The sequence below is a fragment of the Caretta caretta genome, chromosome 24, assembly GCF_965140235.1.
Source record: "Caretta caretta isolate rCarCar2 chromosome 24, rCarCar1.hap1, whole genome shotgun sequence".
NCBI classification, from domain to species: Eukaryota; Metazoa; Chordata; order Testudines; family Cheloniidae; genus Caretta; species Caretta caretta.
The window spans coordinates 10,227,676-10,244,150 of record NC_134229.1 but is presented as its reverse complement, the minus strand read 5'-3'; the positions used below and the strand labels follow the sequence as shown (position 1 = coordinate 10,244,150).

General features: G+C 50.7%; 2 protein-coding genes across 2 annotated transcripts in view; both read right to left on the bottom strand.

The window, feature by feature from the left end:
* Positions 1–3,230: 3,230 nt before the first annotated feature.
* LOC125625570 (interferon-inducible GTPase 5-like) lies at positions 3,231–6,571 on the bottom strand. Its single transcript, XM_048827809.2, has one exon. It carries the CDS (start codon positions 6,520–6,522, stop codon positions 5,215–5,217), a length of 1,308 nt encoding a protein of 435 aa, XP_048683766.1. The 5' UTR covers positions 6,523–6,571; the 3' UTR covers positions 3,231–5,214.
* A 4,668-nt stretch (positions 6,572–11,239) lies between these two features.
* F11R (F11 receptor) overlaps positions 11,240–16,475 on the bottom strand; it is a 49,241-nt gene continuing 44,005 nt past the window's right edge. Inside the window, exons 8-10 of the mRNA XM_075122907.1 lie at positions 16,105–16,114; positions 14,748–14,796; positions 11,240–12,459 (exon numbers count right to left, since the gene is read on the bottom strand). Coding sequence (XP_074979008.1) covers positions 12,424–12,459; positions 14,748–14,796; positions 16,105–16,114 — 95 coding nt within the window. The 3' untranslated portion in view covers positions 11,240–12,423. The remainder of the gene's footprint in view (positions 12,460–14,747; positions 14,797–16,104; positions 16,115–16,475) is intronic.

Here is a 16,475-nt window from a genome sequence, read left to right as displayed (position 1 = left end):
GGCATTAGAAACAGGAGCCCAGGGTCATAGGCAGAGGCCAAACACCAGAGCAAGGGTCAGGACCCGGTGACTTGGAGCAAAGGAAGGCAGGATTAGGGCTAGGAGCAAGCAGGGGCAGGAGCTATCACAGCTGTGGGTGAGTGCACGGAGCAGCTGCTGAACAGCTGCTGCTGGGTTTAAGAGCCAGTCTGCGGCCTCTTCCCAGCAATCAATCAAGCAGCCTACTGCAGGCCAGCTGCACTTGTTAGGTTGCCCAGAGGCAGACTCAGCCGCAGGCCCACATTCCTGATGCCAGGACGCCGTGGGAGCTTCGGAAACAATATGAAAGAATCAGAACAAAATGTCATTTTGACTTTTTCTGAACAAAATTTTGGAATTCCTGTTCCACAGGAAATTTTAGTTTCAATTGTTTTGGTTACATTTTGGGATTAATTTTTGTGGTGTGAATTTTCAGAATTTCCTGCAGGATAGAGCTGACTGGAAACTGGAATCCCTATCTATTTTTAATGAGAGCTGAGATTCGCACCCAATGAGCTGACTCGGGGAGCTGGAGCTTTATGAAGAATGACAAAAATGCCATGAGGCCCATGCTAAAATCGTTAGAGCTGGCAACACTGAATTTGGGAAACATTGACTTGGCCCTTAGGATCTGCAGCAATAATCTGCCATGCATTACATCTCGGCTGTCTACAGGCCTAGCGCTCACCGGGGATAAAGCAGCCTAGAGATGAAAAATCTAATGTTATTTCTATGGGAATTCGAATGAGACAATTTTATCTGAAATTTGTCACAGGAATTTTCTATTTTTGATGGAAAAAACATTGAAACAAAAATGGTTTTGTTTTATTTTTAATTTTTTCATTACCTCTCCCCTCCACCCCCCCGTACACATACCAAATGGCATCAAAAATCAACTAAGGGACTTCTCTGTTCCTAATCTATTGCCCATCCAGCTGAATGGGGTCAAAATAAGATCCCTAAACTACAACTTCCACAATGCACCCTGGCACCATTGGCAGCTGATGTTCAATATTGAACTGACTCCAAATGAATCCCCGCGATTCAGTTTAACAAACAGAGATGAATCATTTTGATCTGGGAACGTTGAAACATTTATTTTTCCTGGAAAATGTCAATATTTTGATTTTTCAGGACAAAAGGTTGAAAGATCGGAATTTCCCATGGGATGTGAAATTCTGATTTTCACGAAGCTCTAGCTCTAACTGTGATGTGGCAATTTTCTGCACTGTCTTTGGGAGATCTTATTTTGTGTATCATTGCAGGCCACAGACTGTGTGTAGTTCTGTGGGGGAGGGTGACCACAGCTCCTCCAGGAACTAAGAAAAGTAGGGGGGAGGTGATGGGGTGCCTGCCCCACACTGGGCTCTAAGGGGTTAATAGAGCCCTAGGGACACTGTGCAGGAGGCAGCCAATCAGAGAAGGGCTGAAGGGAGGAGCCAAGCAGGCCCATATAAAAAGGGAGCTGCAGGGTAGAGGAAGGCAGTTCTCTGCTGAGTCCCCAGGAAGGAAGAACTGTGTCTCTGGAAGGCTGAGAGAACTGCCAGCACCCTGGACAGAGCAGTGCCGCTAGCAGGGACTGGGGGAGCGACAGATATCTCCTGGGTGGCTGCTGGGGTTTGCAGGCTGCAGTCCTGAGGCAAGGGCAAGGAGGATACTGGGGCCACGAGGAAGTGGCCAGACAATTCGCTGCAGTAGCCACTAGGGGAAGTGGCTGACCAGCGGACTCCCGGAAGAGGGAGCACAGTGCGTGGCACAGCCGGAGGGCTGTGTCACTGAAGAGGACACTGTGGTCCTTGGAGAGACCTGGGTCCTAGAGCAGGAGTGATGGCAGCAAGGCACCACCCAAAGATTGCGCAGTAACATGCAGAGCTAATTCCCAAGACAACCAGCAGGAAGCTCCAGAGTGGTGAGTGAACCCCGTTACAGGGCGTGATTAGGCAAATTCATTCAGATTGTAACGCCTCTAGAGAGGTACCATCACCTGGGGAGGCTCCAGATACTAGTTCAAACTGGATTCTCCAGAGACCAACAGACAAAGAAAGGACTGGTGGATAAATAATCTGAGTTTCAACTGGCTCAGGACCTTCTTTCTGATCCAGCAAACAGACAAGACCTTCTGTCCAAGAGGGGCCCCAATCCTTCCTGCAAAGGGTTGAAAGGACTTTGGCCTACTGATGTCCCATAAGCGTGACAGGTGGCTGGAAATTTTTCTGCACACTGTCCTGAAGTTTACAAACCCCAGACAGGACACAGGCAGAAGAGAGCCTTCCCTGTTCCCAGGCAACCAGGCTGACCACACCCCAGTACCGCTGCCAGAACTGCCACTCATGGAGACAAACCCACAGCTGGGCCCCATAAGGAAAACAAGCCCAGCTATGAAAGAACAGAAAGGTCTGCAGTGATGAAGAGGAAACAGCCGCAGGCCTAGCTGACTCCAGGGAACTGATAGGGGGACACAAGAGGACTGCAGGCCCTGGAGCTTAAGGGCTGATTGGTTCATTTCATGTTAAAGTGATGGACTGAGCCCATTGAAGTTGAATAGAGGAAAGCTGGTTTAATGAAAATTGGGCCACAGAAATGGGGTGTACACACAACAACTGACACATACATATAGGAACTTGTGTTGGTTTGATACGTCTTTCTCTGCAATGCTTTCATCTTACCAATAAATGTACTTGCTTGTAAAGAGCAATCTGATAACATGTGACTGCTGGCAATTACAGTTGTTCATAGCCCTCGAAGAGAAAACAAAGCAAAGACGCTGGCCTGGTTAGGCAGTCTGGCATGCTGGGGATATCACAGTGTAAGCAGGGAATGGAGCAGCCTGGAAATACCCTGGTCAGGACAGAGAGAGATGCAGGTCTCTGACCAAGAGAGGTGGTGGCTGAGGATGCAGAATGCTAGAGCAGTTGCCCTTGAGGGACCATCGAGGGAGAATCCAGGTGCAGTTGCCCTGAAATGTGACAATAACCTTCTCTGTAATTGTTGAGAAAGCAAATGAAGAGGAGTTGTCAAACTGAGTCTGCAAAGCGATTTCACAGGAGAAAATTCATAGCTAGCAGTTTTGCTGAGTACATGCTTTGGGAATGTGCGTAGACAGTACAACCCTGATTGACCTGGCCCAGCCTCTGGTAGGCTTACACAACGTAAGGCATTCGTACTGCCTCCCATCACCATTATTAATGATTTGTATTATGCTACCACCTAGGAGCTTCAGTCATAGAGCAGGACCCCACTGTGCTAGGGGCTGTACAAACAAAGAACAAATACTAGTCCCTGCCCCGTAGCACCTGAGCACCTTCCATGGCAAACAGATGACTTATGAGGGAAGATTGAAAAAATTGGGTTTGTTTAGTCTGGAAAATAGAAGATTGAGAGGGGACATAACAGTTTTCAAGCATGTAAAAGGTTGTTACAAGGAGGAGGGGAAAAGGTTGTTTTTCTTAATCTCTGAGGCTGGGACAAGAGGCAATGGGCTTAAATTGCAGCAAGGGAGGTTTAGGTTGGACATTAGGAAAAAATTCTTAACTGTCAGGGTGATTAAGCACTGGAATAAATTGCCTAGGTAGGTTGTTTCAAAATCTCAGAATTTCCCCACAGGAGGGAAAGTCCATTTCTCGATCAACTCTGATCCCAAGTGAATGTCTGGGGTTAAACTCATACAGATCCTCCCAGGGTGGCTGGGCCAAAGCCCTAGGCAGGAACTAACTAAGGGGACTTTCATTGCATGGTACGTATTAACAACACGGACGTTCCTCTGACGATCTTAAAACACGTTAGAGAGCTGGGTAAATATGAAAATTATCCCCATTTCTCCTAAAGAGTTAAACAGGGACAAAGAGATGGAGTGACTCTCCTACATGAGGAAGTGGTAGAGTGGGGAAGGAAGCAAACCCAGGAGTCCTGAATCCCACTTTCTTGCACTAATCACTAACCCTCACTGCCTCCCAGGGCTGAGAGTAGAACCCCAGAGTCCTGATAATCAATCTATCTACCCTAACCCTTAGACCACACTCCTACCTCTACACTGTAGACTGGACTTTGCTTCGATACTGTTCATTACAGCAATATGAAAGCTAAGGACATATTTAAGTTTTGCTAATTAATTGTGGGGTCACAGAACTTTACTTCATTTTCACCCACTTTCCTGTCCCCAAAAGAAAGGACTGCCTTGATTCTGACATACTGTACTCTGGCTTTACTGCCATTTCAGAGTGGTTACTCCTCATTTACACTGGAGTTACTCCTGGTTTACAATGCCTGACCAGATCCTCACTTCTTGTTATTTTCTATGCTAGTAATCACTAGCTCTTACATCAGTAGATCTCAAAAAGTTCCTTACAAAGGAGGTCAGCATCATTATTCCCATTCTACAGGTTGGGAAACTGAGACACTGGGAGGGGAAGTGACTTGCCCATGGTCACGCCGCAGCAGAGCTGGGAATAAAACTCTAGTTTTCAGTCCACTAGGCCACACAGCCCAGTGACTTCAGTAGAGCTTTCCCCCAATTTGCCCCAGCTGAGGTTTTGGCCCAGAATATTTACAGCTTCTGGTTTACAACAGAGTTACATCCCGTTTACAATGGAGTAGTTACAGTAAAATCACATCCAGTTTACAATAAACCATTTAGTTATAATGGGGTTACCCCAGGTTATAACAATATACTGTATGTACAAGAGTTACTCCTGGTTCATACCAGCATTACTCCTGGTATACAGTAGATTTACCCTTGGTTTGCAACAGAGTATTGACATCTGTGTTACTCTTGGTTTACAGTCGTGTATTTACAACAGAGTTATGACTAGTTTACAATGAAGTATCTATTTATAATGGAATTACCCACAGTTTATGATGACACATTTAAGACTGACTTACTTTTGGTTTACAGTGAAGTATTTACAACAGAGTTACTCCTGGTATACCACACACACACACACACACCCCCTTGATTTGCACCAGTGTCAGTGACAGCAGAATCAGCTCTGATATTTGACATTTAAATAGCAAAGTAACAAATGCAGCAGAAACTTTAGAAATTCAATCATGGATTTTATATCCAGCTCAGGAATGAAATTCTGACATCAGGTAGGAAGCTCAGGGGATTTCCAGGAGATGCCAGGATCCTGTCTGCACCTGGCATGAGATTTTGATCATAGAAGGTGTTTCAATCTCTCTCTCCTCCTCCTTTCTGGCTCACTTCTTAGCATCCAAGTTGAAGGCTTTAATAAGCACCCTCTGGGCATCAGCAGCCACCGCATTCACAAAGCTCCTCAGCATCTTGTATGTGGTGGCAAAAGACAGTGCTCCGGATGCAAGCGAGCCCAGCAGCGGGACAGAGCTCAGCACCTCTTTGGCTAGCTTAGGTGCCTCACTGCCTGCCTGTAGCAACAACTGCACCACCAGGATGTTGGAGATCTCCTTGGCCAATGGAGACTTGATCACGGCCTTCATCTGCTCTACCGGCTGCCCCATTTGTGCTGCCAGCTTCTCCAGAGAGTCATCGTCCAGGCCAAAGCCCTTGCAGTAACCTTGCAAGGTCCTGGCCAGGACATCCACATCGCAGGAGATCAGGAGCCCTGGGATGGGCGTGGCATGGATACCGCAGGCCACGGTGGAGACCAGCCACATGTGTTCCAACATTGCTGCCTTTTTCTTCTCCAGGATGTGCAAGGAGATGTTGGGCAGGGCCATCAGGAAGGCATGCCGCTTGTGGTAGCTCAGCTCCCTCTCCAGCGTCTCCCCCAGGAGATGGAAGTCGTATTTGCTGAGATCAAAGGCAGAGAGGAGGAAGACCTGGGGCGAGCGGATGCCTTGGGCCTGCAGACCCTCCAGGCAGTTCTGCCGGATCTCCTGCAGCACCCCCACCTCGCTGTAGCTGGATGGCCGGCGCCTGAGGGAGGAATCCAGGTCCACGTCCACCTTAGAGCGGACAAAGTAGAAGCTCTTGTCCATGGCTTGGATGTGGCGGGCCAGAGCAGCATGGTTGGCGGTGAAGCAGTGCGAGGCGATGATAAAGAAGATGTCGTAGCGTGAGAAGCCGACCTGCTCCAGGTAGCTGTCAGGGTGGAAATCGGGTGTGCCGATCCCTGGCAGGTCCCAGATAGTCACGTTGGGGTACCGGGGATGCTGGTATGGAGTCGGCTCCCTGGTGGTCTCCACCACACCGGTGCGGGCAGCACCTACATCCTCATCGCCCAGGCCCCGCAGGGCATTGACAAAGGATGACTTCCCAGCGCCAGTCTCGCCCGTGATGCCCATGTCCAGCTGGATGCTCTCCAGCGACTCCAGCATCTCCTGCAGCCTGGAGGCCACTCCAGTGAGGTTCCCCTCCTCAAAGGCAGCTTTCAGGGCCTCCAGCTCCTCCCTCGACAACTTGATGATGCCCTCACTGCTCTGTGAGGCCATGTCAGCTCCGGCAAGCTGCTGCAGCCCCTGCCTTAAAGAGGGAAAGGCCAGTTCTTGTGTGAGTTCCTGGGAATGCTGAACCGCTGAAACCCTCATCTAGGTCTTTGTCTCTGGGTAGCTCCTCCCAGAGACCCAGCCCCATCCTAGCCTCCATCTTCTCTGGCCCAGCCAATGGCTGCTCCTTCCCCTCTGACCTCCAGCTTCCCCTCAGCTGAGATTCTCACCCTGGCCTCCATCTCCTCCGGCCTAGGCTATCACAGCTCCTGCCTCTCCCCAGCTCCCAGACCTCCACTCTGCTGGGATCCCCGCTCCCAGCCTCCATCTCCTCTGGCCTGGCCTATGGCAACTCCTGCCCCTCTGGCTTCCCAGAGCATCAGACACCAGCATGGGCTGGCTGGGAGGGGGAGCGTGGGCTCGAAGCAGGAGCAGAAGTGGAGCCAAAGGGTAGGAGATTGTATGGGTAGGGCCCTATCAAATTCACAGCCATGAAAAATGTCATTGACCGTGACATCTGCTCTCCCTCCCCCTGAAATCTGGTCTTTTGTGTCCTTTTACCCTATACTATACAGATTTCACAGGGGAGACCAGTGTTTCTCAAACTGGAGGTTCCAACCCAAAAGGACCAACTTGGGGGAAGGGGGGTGTTGCAAGGCTATTGTGGGAGGGCGCAGTATTGCCACCCTTACATCGACACTGCCTTCAGAGCTGGGTGGCCGGGGAGTAGTGGCTGCTGACAAGGCGCCCAACGCTGAAGACATTGCCCCACCAGCAGCAATACGCTACCAAGCCACCCTTACTTCTGTGCTGCTGCTGGCGGCAGCGCTGACTTCAGAGATGGGTGCCCGGCCAGCAGCCGTGGCTCTCCGGCTGCCCAGCTCTGAAGGCAATGCCGTTGCCAGCAGCAGCACAGAAGTAAGGGTGGCAATACCATGAGCCCACTCTTACAAAAGCCTTGCAACCCCCCCCACCTCCTTTTGGGGTCAGGACCCCCTTGGTTACACCACCATGAAATTTCAGATGTAAATATCTGAAATGGTGAGATTTATGATTTTTAAAATCCTATGACCGTGAATTTGGCAGGGCCTCTTACGTGTGAGGTAATGAGCAACTAGGAACCTTTCACCAAGACCAGCTCCACGGAACCGGGAAGGGTCATCAGGGAAAGTGGGTGACTCCCAGTGGGGCTGAGAGAAAATGAAAGCTAAGGGTCAGACTGAGGGATGATTCCTTACTCTTGATAGTTACAGTGCTGAAGGCAAGAGTCCAGCCCCTCTAACCACTAGACTCCCACTCACCTCCCAGAGCTTGGTATAGACCCAGGAGTCCAGCATCCCAGATCCCTGTGCTCTAACCACTAGACCCCACTCTGCTCCCAGAGCTGTACATCAAACCCAGGTGTCCTCACTCCCAGTCCCTCAGTTCCCTCACCCACCTGCCCTCCCAAGGGAACTCTGGGTGCAGAGATGGTTCTGACTAGGGTTGTTTAATACACCAGCAGGGAACAGGCTTCTGCCTGCACCTCAGAGCGGGTTACTCCATTCACAGCGGGCTGGCCTCTGTCCCTGGCTCTGCCCCAGCATCTTATCCCCAGGGGTGTCCGCAGCACCATCCATGACTGCCATGGAAACATGCTCACATCTTATAGCCACATGCTGATTGGCTGGCTGAGCTTTCATGTGTGATGTCAAAGGCTGCGTGGTGATCCACTGTGTTCATTGCTCATTTGCATCAAGGGGCTCAGTGACAGCTGTAGAAAAACAGCCCATGCAGGGTGGGGCTAAGCAGTTGCTGTGGGCTGGGGTGCCCAGCCCCACTGGCTCTCCAGGTCTGGGACTGTTCCTCAGAGAGGACCAGGAATGAGGCCCTTTATTAGAGACTTTCCAAAGGGAAAATAAGAATCCATAAGAGAAGATCCCAATTGCAATCCCCAAGCTCTCCACCAGTCTGACCCTCAGTGCCCACTGGCAAAGGGCCCACTCTCCTGTAATTCACCCTAGGCCTAACACACTCACTACCCCCAATACACTGTTGTCCTAATATGTATCTAAAAGGTGTCATGGAAAGTATCATCCAAAAACAGGTGACAGGCTGATCCTGAAAATCACGTGATGCATGCAGAGTATGGATATAAAGAATGATGTATGAGTGCTGGCAATATGTTCTTACACTGTGTTTGGGAGGCAGTGCCTAAAGCAAGGCTGCCCCAGACCAGGGAATGTGGGTTCCCCTCTGAGCGGCTTGATGACAGGCAGAGCCCAATGAAAGGATATTTACATATAAGATAAACAAAGCCATCAAGCAGCAGAGAAAACTACTTGGTGAGCTTGCTCCAGGTCTGAGTTTGTTCCCCCTCCCCCAAAGGCTTCCTGGCTCGAGACAAAGACAAGGAGGCAAAAAGCCCTTTTGGTTATTCACCACTCAGAGGACATAGGATGGCGCCTGTGAATGGCAGATCCTCTTGGCCTGAAAGGCAGGAGCTAAGTGAGAAAACTGCTTAGGCAAAGATCATAACTTGCTAAAATTAAGTTTTAGGCAGCAGACAGTAAGCTTTGTTTGTAACCAGTCACCTCTTTTCCTCAAATCTTGGTTCTTTGTGAAACTTCTGAGTTTTCCTATCAACCATCTCTGAGCCAGTCTATTGAATCATAGAATATCAGGGTTGGAAGGGGCCTCAGGAGGTCATCTAGTCCAACCCCCTACTCAAAGCAGGGCCAACACCAACTAAATCAAAGCATAAAGTGAGCCCTCAGATGGCCTAGCAGGCTGGTGTGTGCCTAGTCTCTTTGGAAACAGCTAACTTAATTTCTGTGAGCATCCCGGGAGAGGGACTGGATGCAGAGACGTCTCTGGGGACCTGCAGTTCACTGAATGTTACCTGCAAGGCAAGGAGAAGGCTGGCATTCTCGAGGCGTTTGCTGTGAGACAGACAGCCTGGCAGAGCAGGGAGCTGAGACACCGTATAATCTCCAGCAAAGCTCACTCTTGCTAAGGCAGAAGGGCAACACCATGGCTTGTGGTTCTGGGAGTCCTGACCAGAATGGCACAACAGGGACACAATCCTTACCCTCTCACCTCCTGCATAGGGATCCCCCAAACCCCCAGCTTCACTGCAACCTTGTTTGGATCAAAGAGCCGACTTGCTCTGATTCAAGCACCTATGGCAGCGGGAAAGGCGACATGCAGCCCCAGGTCAAGCCAAGGACTCCAGCACAGAGCTGTGTGTGAGGGTCGTGTCTAAGGGCCAGTAGAGAACAGGGCCCTGTTGTGCACCCCAAACACCTCATCCTCAGCCCCACCCAGAGTCCTCATCCCCCCCCGCCCCAACCCTCTGCTCTAGCCCTGAGCCTCCTCCCACATCCTAAACCCCTCATCCCCAGCGCCGCCCCCCCTTTCCCCAGCTGGAGCCCACATCCCCTCCCACACTCCGAAGCCCTCCCCCCCACACACACACACCCTAACCCTCTGCCCCAGCCTGGAGCCCCCTCCCACACTCCAAGGCCCTCAGCCCCACATCACCTCCATATTGGTACACATAAATTCATTCCACACGTGGATGTAAATTTCAGGGAACATGCTGAAGCTCACCTACTACTAAAGCCATGTCTACACTTACAAGCTCACAGCTGTGCTGCTGTAAGATTGATGGTGTAGCCGCATTATGCCAACAGGAGAGAGCTCTCCTGTGGAAATCGGAAAATCAGGCCAACGAGCGGCAGTAGCTCTGTCAGCAGGAGAGCATGTCCCACTGACAGAGTGCTGGGCACATGAGTGCTTATGCCAGCAAAACTTGTGTCACTCAGGGGTGTTTTTTCACACCCTTGAGTGACAAAAGTTTTGCTGACATAAGTGCTAGTGTAGACATGGCCTGACGTCTGCCAGAACAGTCCCAGCCAGAGACCTCCAGTTCTCCCCAGCCAGGCTTCCATTAGCACCTGTGTGAACAGAGGGGTGGGGAGAGTGCTGCTAACTAGAGTTCAGCAAATAATGGATGTTTTTATTGGGGGACTGAACCAAATATTCTGGGGAAGAATCAGGTTGGAGTCAAACCAAATCCAATTTTTTTAAAAAAAATGTTGTCCAAGTGAAAAATTCTTGCTCTGGATTAACAAACATTTTGGTTAGCTCAAGTGAAATTTGAGTTTTCCTTTTCAATTCAGCCACGTGCTGGTGTTTTTTTACATAGGAAGTATTTTGGTTTCTAATTCAGCCAAAATAAACACTTCCTAAATAAAAAACTGAACCATTGACTTTAAAAAACCCCAACCCTTGACCCGGTGACTCCCCTGCCTCGGGTGGGCCCGATCCTCTTTTCAGCCAAAACTATGCTGAATTCAACCTGAATCCGTCAAGAGTCCCAGTGCCCCCAGTTCAGGTGCCAACACAACTGCTAGATCTCAGTGATCCTCAGACAGGCTCACGAGAGGCTCATTACTGGGTCTCCGGCAGCTCTGTGCAGCACAGGACGTTAAAACTCCGTGTGATGAACCACCAACAATCAGGATGCTTTTACTAGGTTAACCACCAGTTGTAGTTGATAAAATACTTGGTCCGTCATCTTGCTGTGAGAAGAATATATGAAAACCCAACATTTCCCGTCATACCGTTTAAACATGAAGAGTACTATTGTTGATTGCTAATTTGGTTCCTGAACCACTGAGGTCTGAGTGTCACCACTGTGTTAGATGCAGAGAACTACTGTTCAGTCCCCCCAGTTCCACCACGGACCAGCAGGGGGCAGGAGAGCTGCAGTCCACTCCACATCCTAGCAAGCCAGCCCCACCTTCCTCCTTCCAAATGTTCAGGGAGACTGAACTCAAACCAAAGGGTTTATTTCCAGTTACAAATAGATAAAATTACACAAGTATTTTAAAGTGGTTTTAAAAGTGACTATTACAGTGTCTCAGGCTTTCAAGTTAAGGTCTGGGAAGGTTTCTCTTGCTGAACTGTAATAAAAAGCAGCTGCACAGTTAAATCTGTCCAGCTGCTGGGAGAGGAGTCTGGCCCTACAGCCTCTGCTTGCAGGACAGCCTCCTGAAGAGCTCTTGCCAGGGTGGTTACACACTGTGACCCAACAAAGTGAAGGATTTGATTCCAACCTCTGTTATTCCTGGTAACCGATCCAGTCTGCTTTGGAGCCCCGCAAGAGAAAAATACAGATTCCACGGATGAGGCACCATCTACCGCAGCCTTGCAGCAGCCCCTTTCCCGCTTCCTGCAACAGGCTCGTTCCCTACAAGTATTTCTCAGTGGATCCAGATGCGTGGTGGTTCAAGACTCCTGCCATTCATACTGAGGTTGGGGTGACAAGATAGTGGAAAAATGGGGACACTTTTTCGGTGGGGGACAGGGGGGACACAGACAGCAGGGGGGATGTAGTTGAGTTGTAGAATTCAGCCAGTTCAGACACCACAAAGATGACATCCTGACACACTAGTATAGCAGCGACAGTGGGGACCACACAACAATCTTCTACAGTCACAAAAATATACTTGCATTCCCTACATTCAGTGCTTTAGCATAACCAGGGCTCCCCAGCCTGCCACCTCTGGCAGCATAAAACCCTCCGATAGGCTTAAGTGGCACTACGGTGCTGCAAAGGCCTCACGCTGGCCTGCTGCATGGGCTGAATTTCACCCTCCTTGGGAAAGCCTGGTGCTAGCAGACATCCCCAAAGCAGGGTGAGCAATCTGCAACGCCAGCAAGTGGCAGGGGAGCCCCTCTGCTGGGTGTGTTCAGCAGCTGGGTTTGTCATCTGTCGTTTAGGAAAATAACGCTGGTTTATGCGAAGTTGCCTGCAGCGCAGAGGGCAAGACTCCAGCCCCACAGATCTACAGGACAGGGAGAATCTAGAAGAGGACTAAAAAGGCACTAGGTGTAACTTAAAAAAAAACAGTTAAAATCGCAGTGTTACAGTAGTTCACACAGAACATTTACAGCAGTTCATGGGGCAAGGGGCAGGACGTCAGCAGGAGAGGGGGATCCAAGCCAGGGCCAATGTCACACCAGGAAGGACGAGGTCTGTTTGAATTCTCCCTGGGGGAGTGAAAGAAAGACACAGTGAATTCCCATGTACATGAATTACAGTGAATCCTTCAAAACAAACCTGCTCCCTTTGCCCCCGTCCCTGAGCCCCTTGGAGAGAAAAGCTCATGGCACTGGGTAGCCAAGGAGAAACAGCGAGTTCCAGCAACGAGGACACTGGGCTGGGAATCAGGAGACCTGGATCCCAGTCCCTGCTCTGCCTCCCACCTTGAGCAAGTCACCTCTGCTTTCAGTGCCTGTTTCCTCTCCCACCCTATTTGTCGAGCCTGTCTACCTAGACTGAGCTCTTGGGGGCAGGTCTAACGCTGCAGTTACCACCAAGTGGCTCAGCAGGAGAGCACTGGGTTTCCTGGGTAGAAGCACAGACTAGGTTGCAGGTGAAGTTATGTTTATGGGCTCAACCTCTCTCATTGCAAAGCTGCCATGTGTCAGGGAAGAGCTGGCTGTTCACTTAGGAGAAAGCTGGCCTGGCAACACCCCCTGTTATTCCAGTCCTGTGTGAGAATCAACTTTGCAACTCCTCCCGCAGCCCATCTCCAGCATCAGTCCGTGTCACCAGCACACAGGGTTTGGGTCTTGTCACGCACACGTCCCTCTGTGCCTCGTGTGGAGCCCATGGGAGATCTACCTGTATCTGGGGAAGCGGCCCGAGTGGCTGCAGTGCTTTACAGAGCAGAACGCACCAACCGCATGTATGTCATACCTGAGCCAAGGATCTCAGGCTGTTAAACAACTGAATCACCATGACGACGTATTACACCCATTTAACAAATGCCCGAGTGGAGGCACAGTAGGTGTAAGGGACCAAGTTGGGCACCTTTAACTCCCAGATCCTGACTCTGGCTTTTACCACTAGCAATAACTCCTGTTTTCCCTACCCCAGACCAGCGAATGGTGCTGGGCTCTCAGCAAAGACATGATTTTCCTTTCATTTTTGTGCAAAAACTCCTGTCTAAGAGGCTCCTAAGTCCCATTTTCAAGAGTGATGAGGTGCTTGGGGCCAGGTTTTTAATGGCATTTAGGTGCCTGAACATGCAGATGGCACTGAGGGAGATTTCCGAAAGCACCCAAGCACCTACCTGCATCTTTCGGCACCTACATCCCTTAGGGATCTGGCGCGTGGGGCATTTACCTACGTCACTTTTGAAAATAGAACTTTGGTGCTTTTGAAAGTGTTACCCCCAGTCTGACGACAGACAAAGGACTCAGCGTGCAGACACCACTTCCCGCGTCCCAGTCTCCATCTGACTCTCAGAATGGCCTCCGGCTGATTGTTTAATTAAATTCCAGACACTAAAATTAGTTGTTTATTTCTCACTGCAATGATTAGTCATTCAATTTCACTCTTGCATTGGAGTTTCACTTTGATGGCCTTTGCCTATTTACCACATGAGTAAGGTTAGTCGGGAGCTTGGCATAGCATTACTGAAAGGTCCTTGATTTAATGGCTTGCATGGCCAAGCAATGCACTGGAGCTACCTTACCCCAACTTACGTGTCTGTGGGAATGGTTTTCATTCTAAAAATCGGGGGCTGTTGCTCTTTAATTCCACACAACATTGGTAAGCTGCACCACAGCTGCCAGACCGACCGGTTCTCTAACTGCGGGGGAAGAAAACTAATTCTCCCTCAGCTAGTGGCATCAAGGATGCCCCTGGCCCGATGCTTTCGCTCAGCCAGAAGGAATGGGCTTGACTCAGGGTTCACTATCCCCATTGCACAAGGAACTGGGTACCTGAGGCACAGATCCACAGAAGTATTTAGGCTCTATTTCAGTGGAAGTTAGGAGCCTCAATACCTTGGTGGGTCTGGGCCATAGAGACTAAGGCCAGGTCCACTCCAAACGTTAAGTTGACCCAGCTATGTTGCTCGGGGGTGTGAAAAATCCACACCCGGAACCATGTAGCTAAGCTGACTTAACCCCCAGTGTAGACAGTGCTAGGTCGATGGAAGAACAGCAGCTAGCTGTTTAAGTGTAGACACAGCCTCAGTGACATGCTCAAGGTCATACAGGTGAGCGTGATAGGGCGGTTTTGGGCGAGGTGCGTCTCGGACACTCCATAAAGCCCACAAGTCATGGGTAGGTCACTGCTGTAACCCAGCTCTGCGGCTGGGTTACACCCTGCCTCTCTAAGGTGTTGCCAAAACACCAGTCCCAGCCTGCAGGCCATTTGATCGCACACCTCACACTCAAGAAGCCAGGAACAAAGTTATTTCTTTGGGGACAAGACACTTTCTGGGCTGCCAGAGCAAAGCCGCCTGGCTGGCAGTTCTACTTACGTCACTCCGGTTGGAGGGTTGGCTGTAGATAACTTGCTTATTAGTGCTGCTAAAAAGAGAAAGAATTAAACTAAGACACTTCACAAGGGCTGATCACTCCTCGGACCCCACCCCAACCACCAGCTGTGCCACTGTGCCCCGCCAGTATTGGACCAGACAGCCAGCAACGATGGGGAAGCAAGTTAGCAGGCAGCTGCTGTTAATCACCAGGCTATGTCAAACTTCTCACAAAAGATACATGGGAGGTGCCTGATTCGCCCCTTCTCTCCCAACCCCCACCAGGCAAGACACAGCCTCCCCCCAGCTCTGGTAGGAGAGATGCTTTACAGACTGGTCTCTTCCTTCCATCCCTATTTCCCCATCCGATATCCAGCACACAGCTAAGAGGCCTCATCCTGATACCCAGCCTGCTTTGGGTGCCAAGTAGATTTTGGGATCTACTCAGTCCCCATGTTAGAACCAGCTTGTAACTTGGTATAATCAGGCCAGGAGCAGAATGGCACAGAAGTGAGGGCTGAGGAGGGTCAGGACTGAGGGGTATTGGCAGAACTGGAAAGGGAGTCCAGGGCCAAATAAGTGGGGGGCTGTGGATCGGGTACATGAGCAGAGCTGTGCAGGGGGGAATTTTCAAGCTCATGACAATGCTATTCGCTCCTGAGATGTTGACTTCTTTTGGGTAAGGGGAAGGAGACTATGCCTGGCATGGTCTGGAGGCAACACACTGCCCTGCTCTGATCCTTCTGCAGCCTTTTGCTCACCAGGCCAGCAAGAGGTGGGGACACAAGACAACACTGCCATCTGGGGAACAGGGGAAGACAGTGCTCCACCCAGATGCCACCTGCTGACCCATTCGGGTGGGGAAAACTGCATTGATGGAGGCTTGGTTCCTGTCTTCAGCTGGAAGATACGGATGGAATAGAGCTAGGACAGGGGAGTGTGGACCTGAGAGGGTAGGAGCGACCCATGGTGGGGACAGCAGAAACATGTGCCCTCGTCCAAGAGAAAAGGTCAAAGTCTCCCCACTGTTCCAGACCCAGAGATCCCACCTGGCGGGGGGGCCAGCAACGTGTCACACAGCAGCTACTCTGGGGCACAGCGGGGTAGGAGGAGGAGCTTGGGGTACACTCTGGCACCTTGCACTCTAACTGCTGCACGGAAGAGATTCCAGGCTGCATTTAAACTGCCACGGAGGAGGTGGCAGAGTCTGGCTAGTCCTGGCTCCCTAGGGGAATACTCTACCCACTCCACAGCGCTAGAAGGATCTCCGCAGGCCAGGAGCACAAGAGGGATGGAAGAGGCTTGGAGGACGGACAAAGAACAAGGCGCACACTTGAACAGAGTGCGAGGTTCCACTTACCCTCTTCTCTCTGGAAGGAAAAAAGAAGAAACGAGACGGTTAAATGTTGGCAGCTGAGCGACACGTCCCATCTCCAAGGGGTGGCATCCTGGCACTGCTACAGCGGGCAGCAACACAGGCTTCCGGGGGGCCACGCTGCTTTTAGAGTGCACTCAATTGGCTGGGCCAAGAGCAGACAGGCCACACGTGCATGGGGATGAGAGACAGATTCACAGAAGGGGGGACCACAGGCCTGACCACGACACAGCCAAGCAAGCTCTGCACCACAGCCTGGGGGACCCCATTTAATCCAGAGAGGCAGCCAGCAGGAACTACAGTTCCCAGCATGCAGTGCTCCATCTTGAGTCAAAGGGGGCTTGATGGAGGGCTGC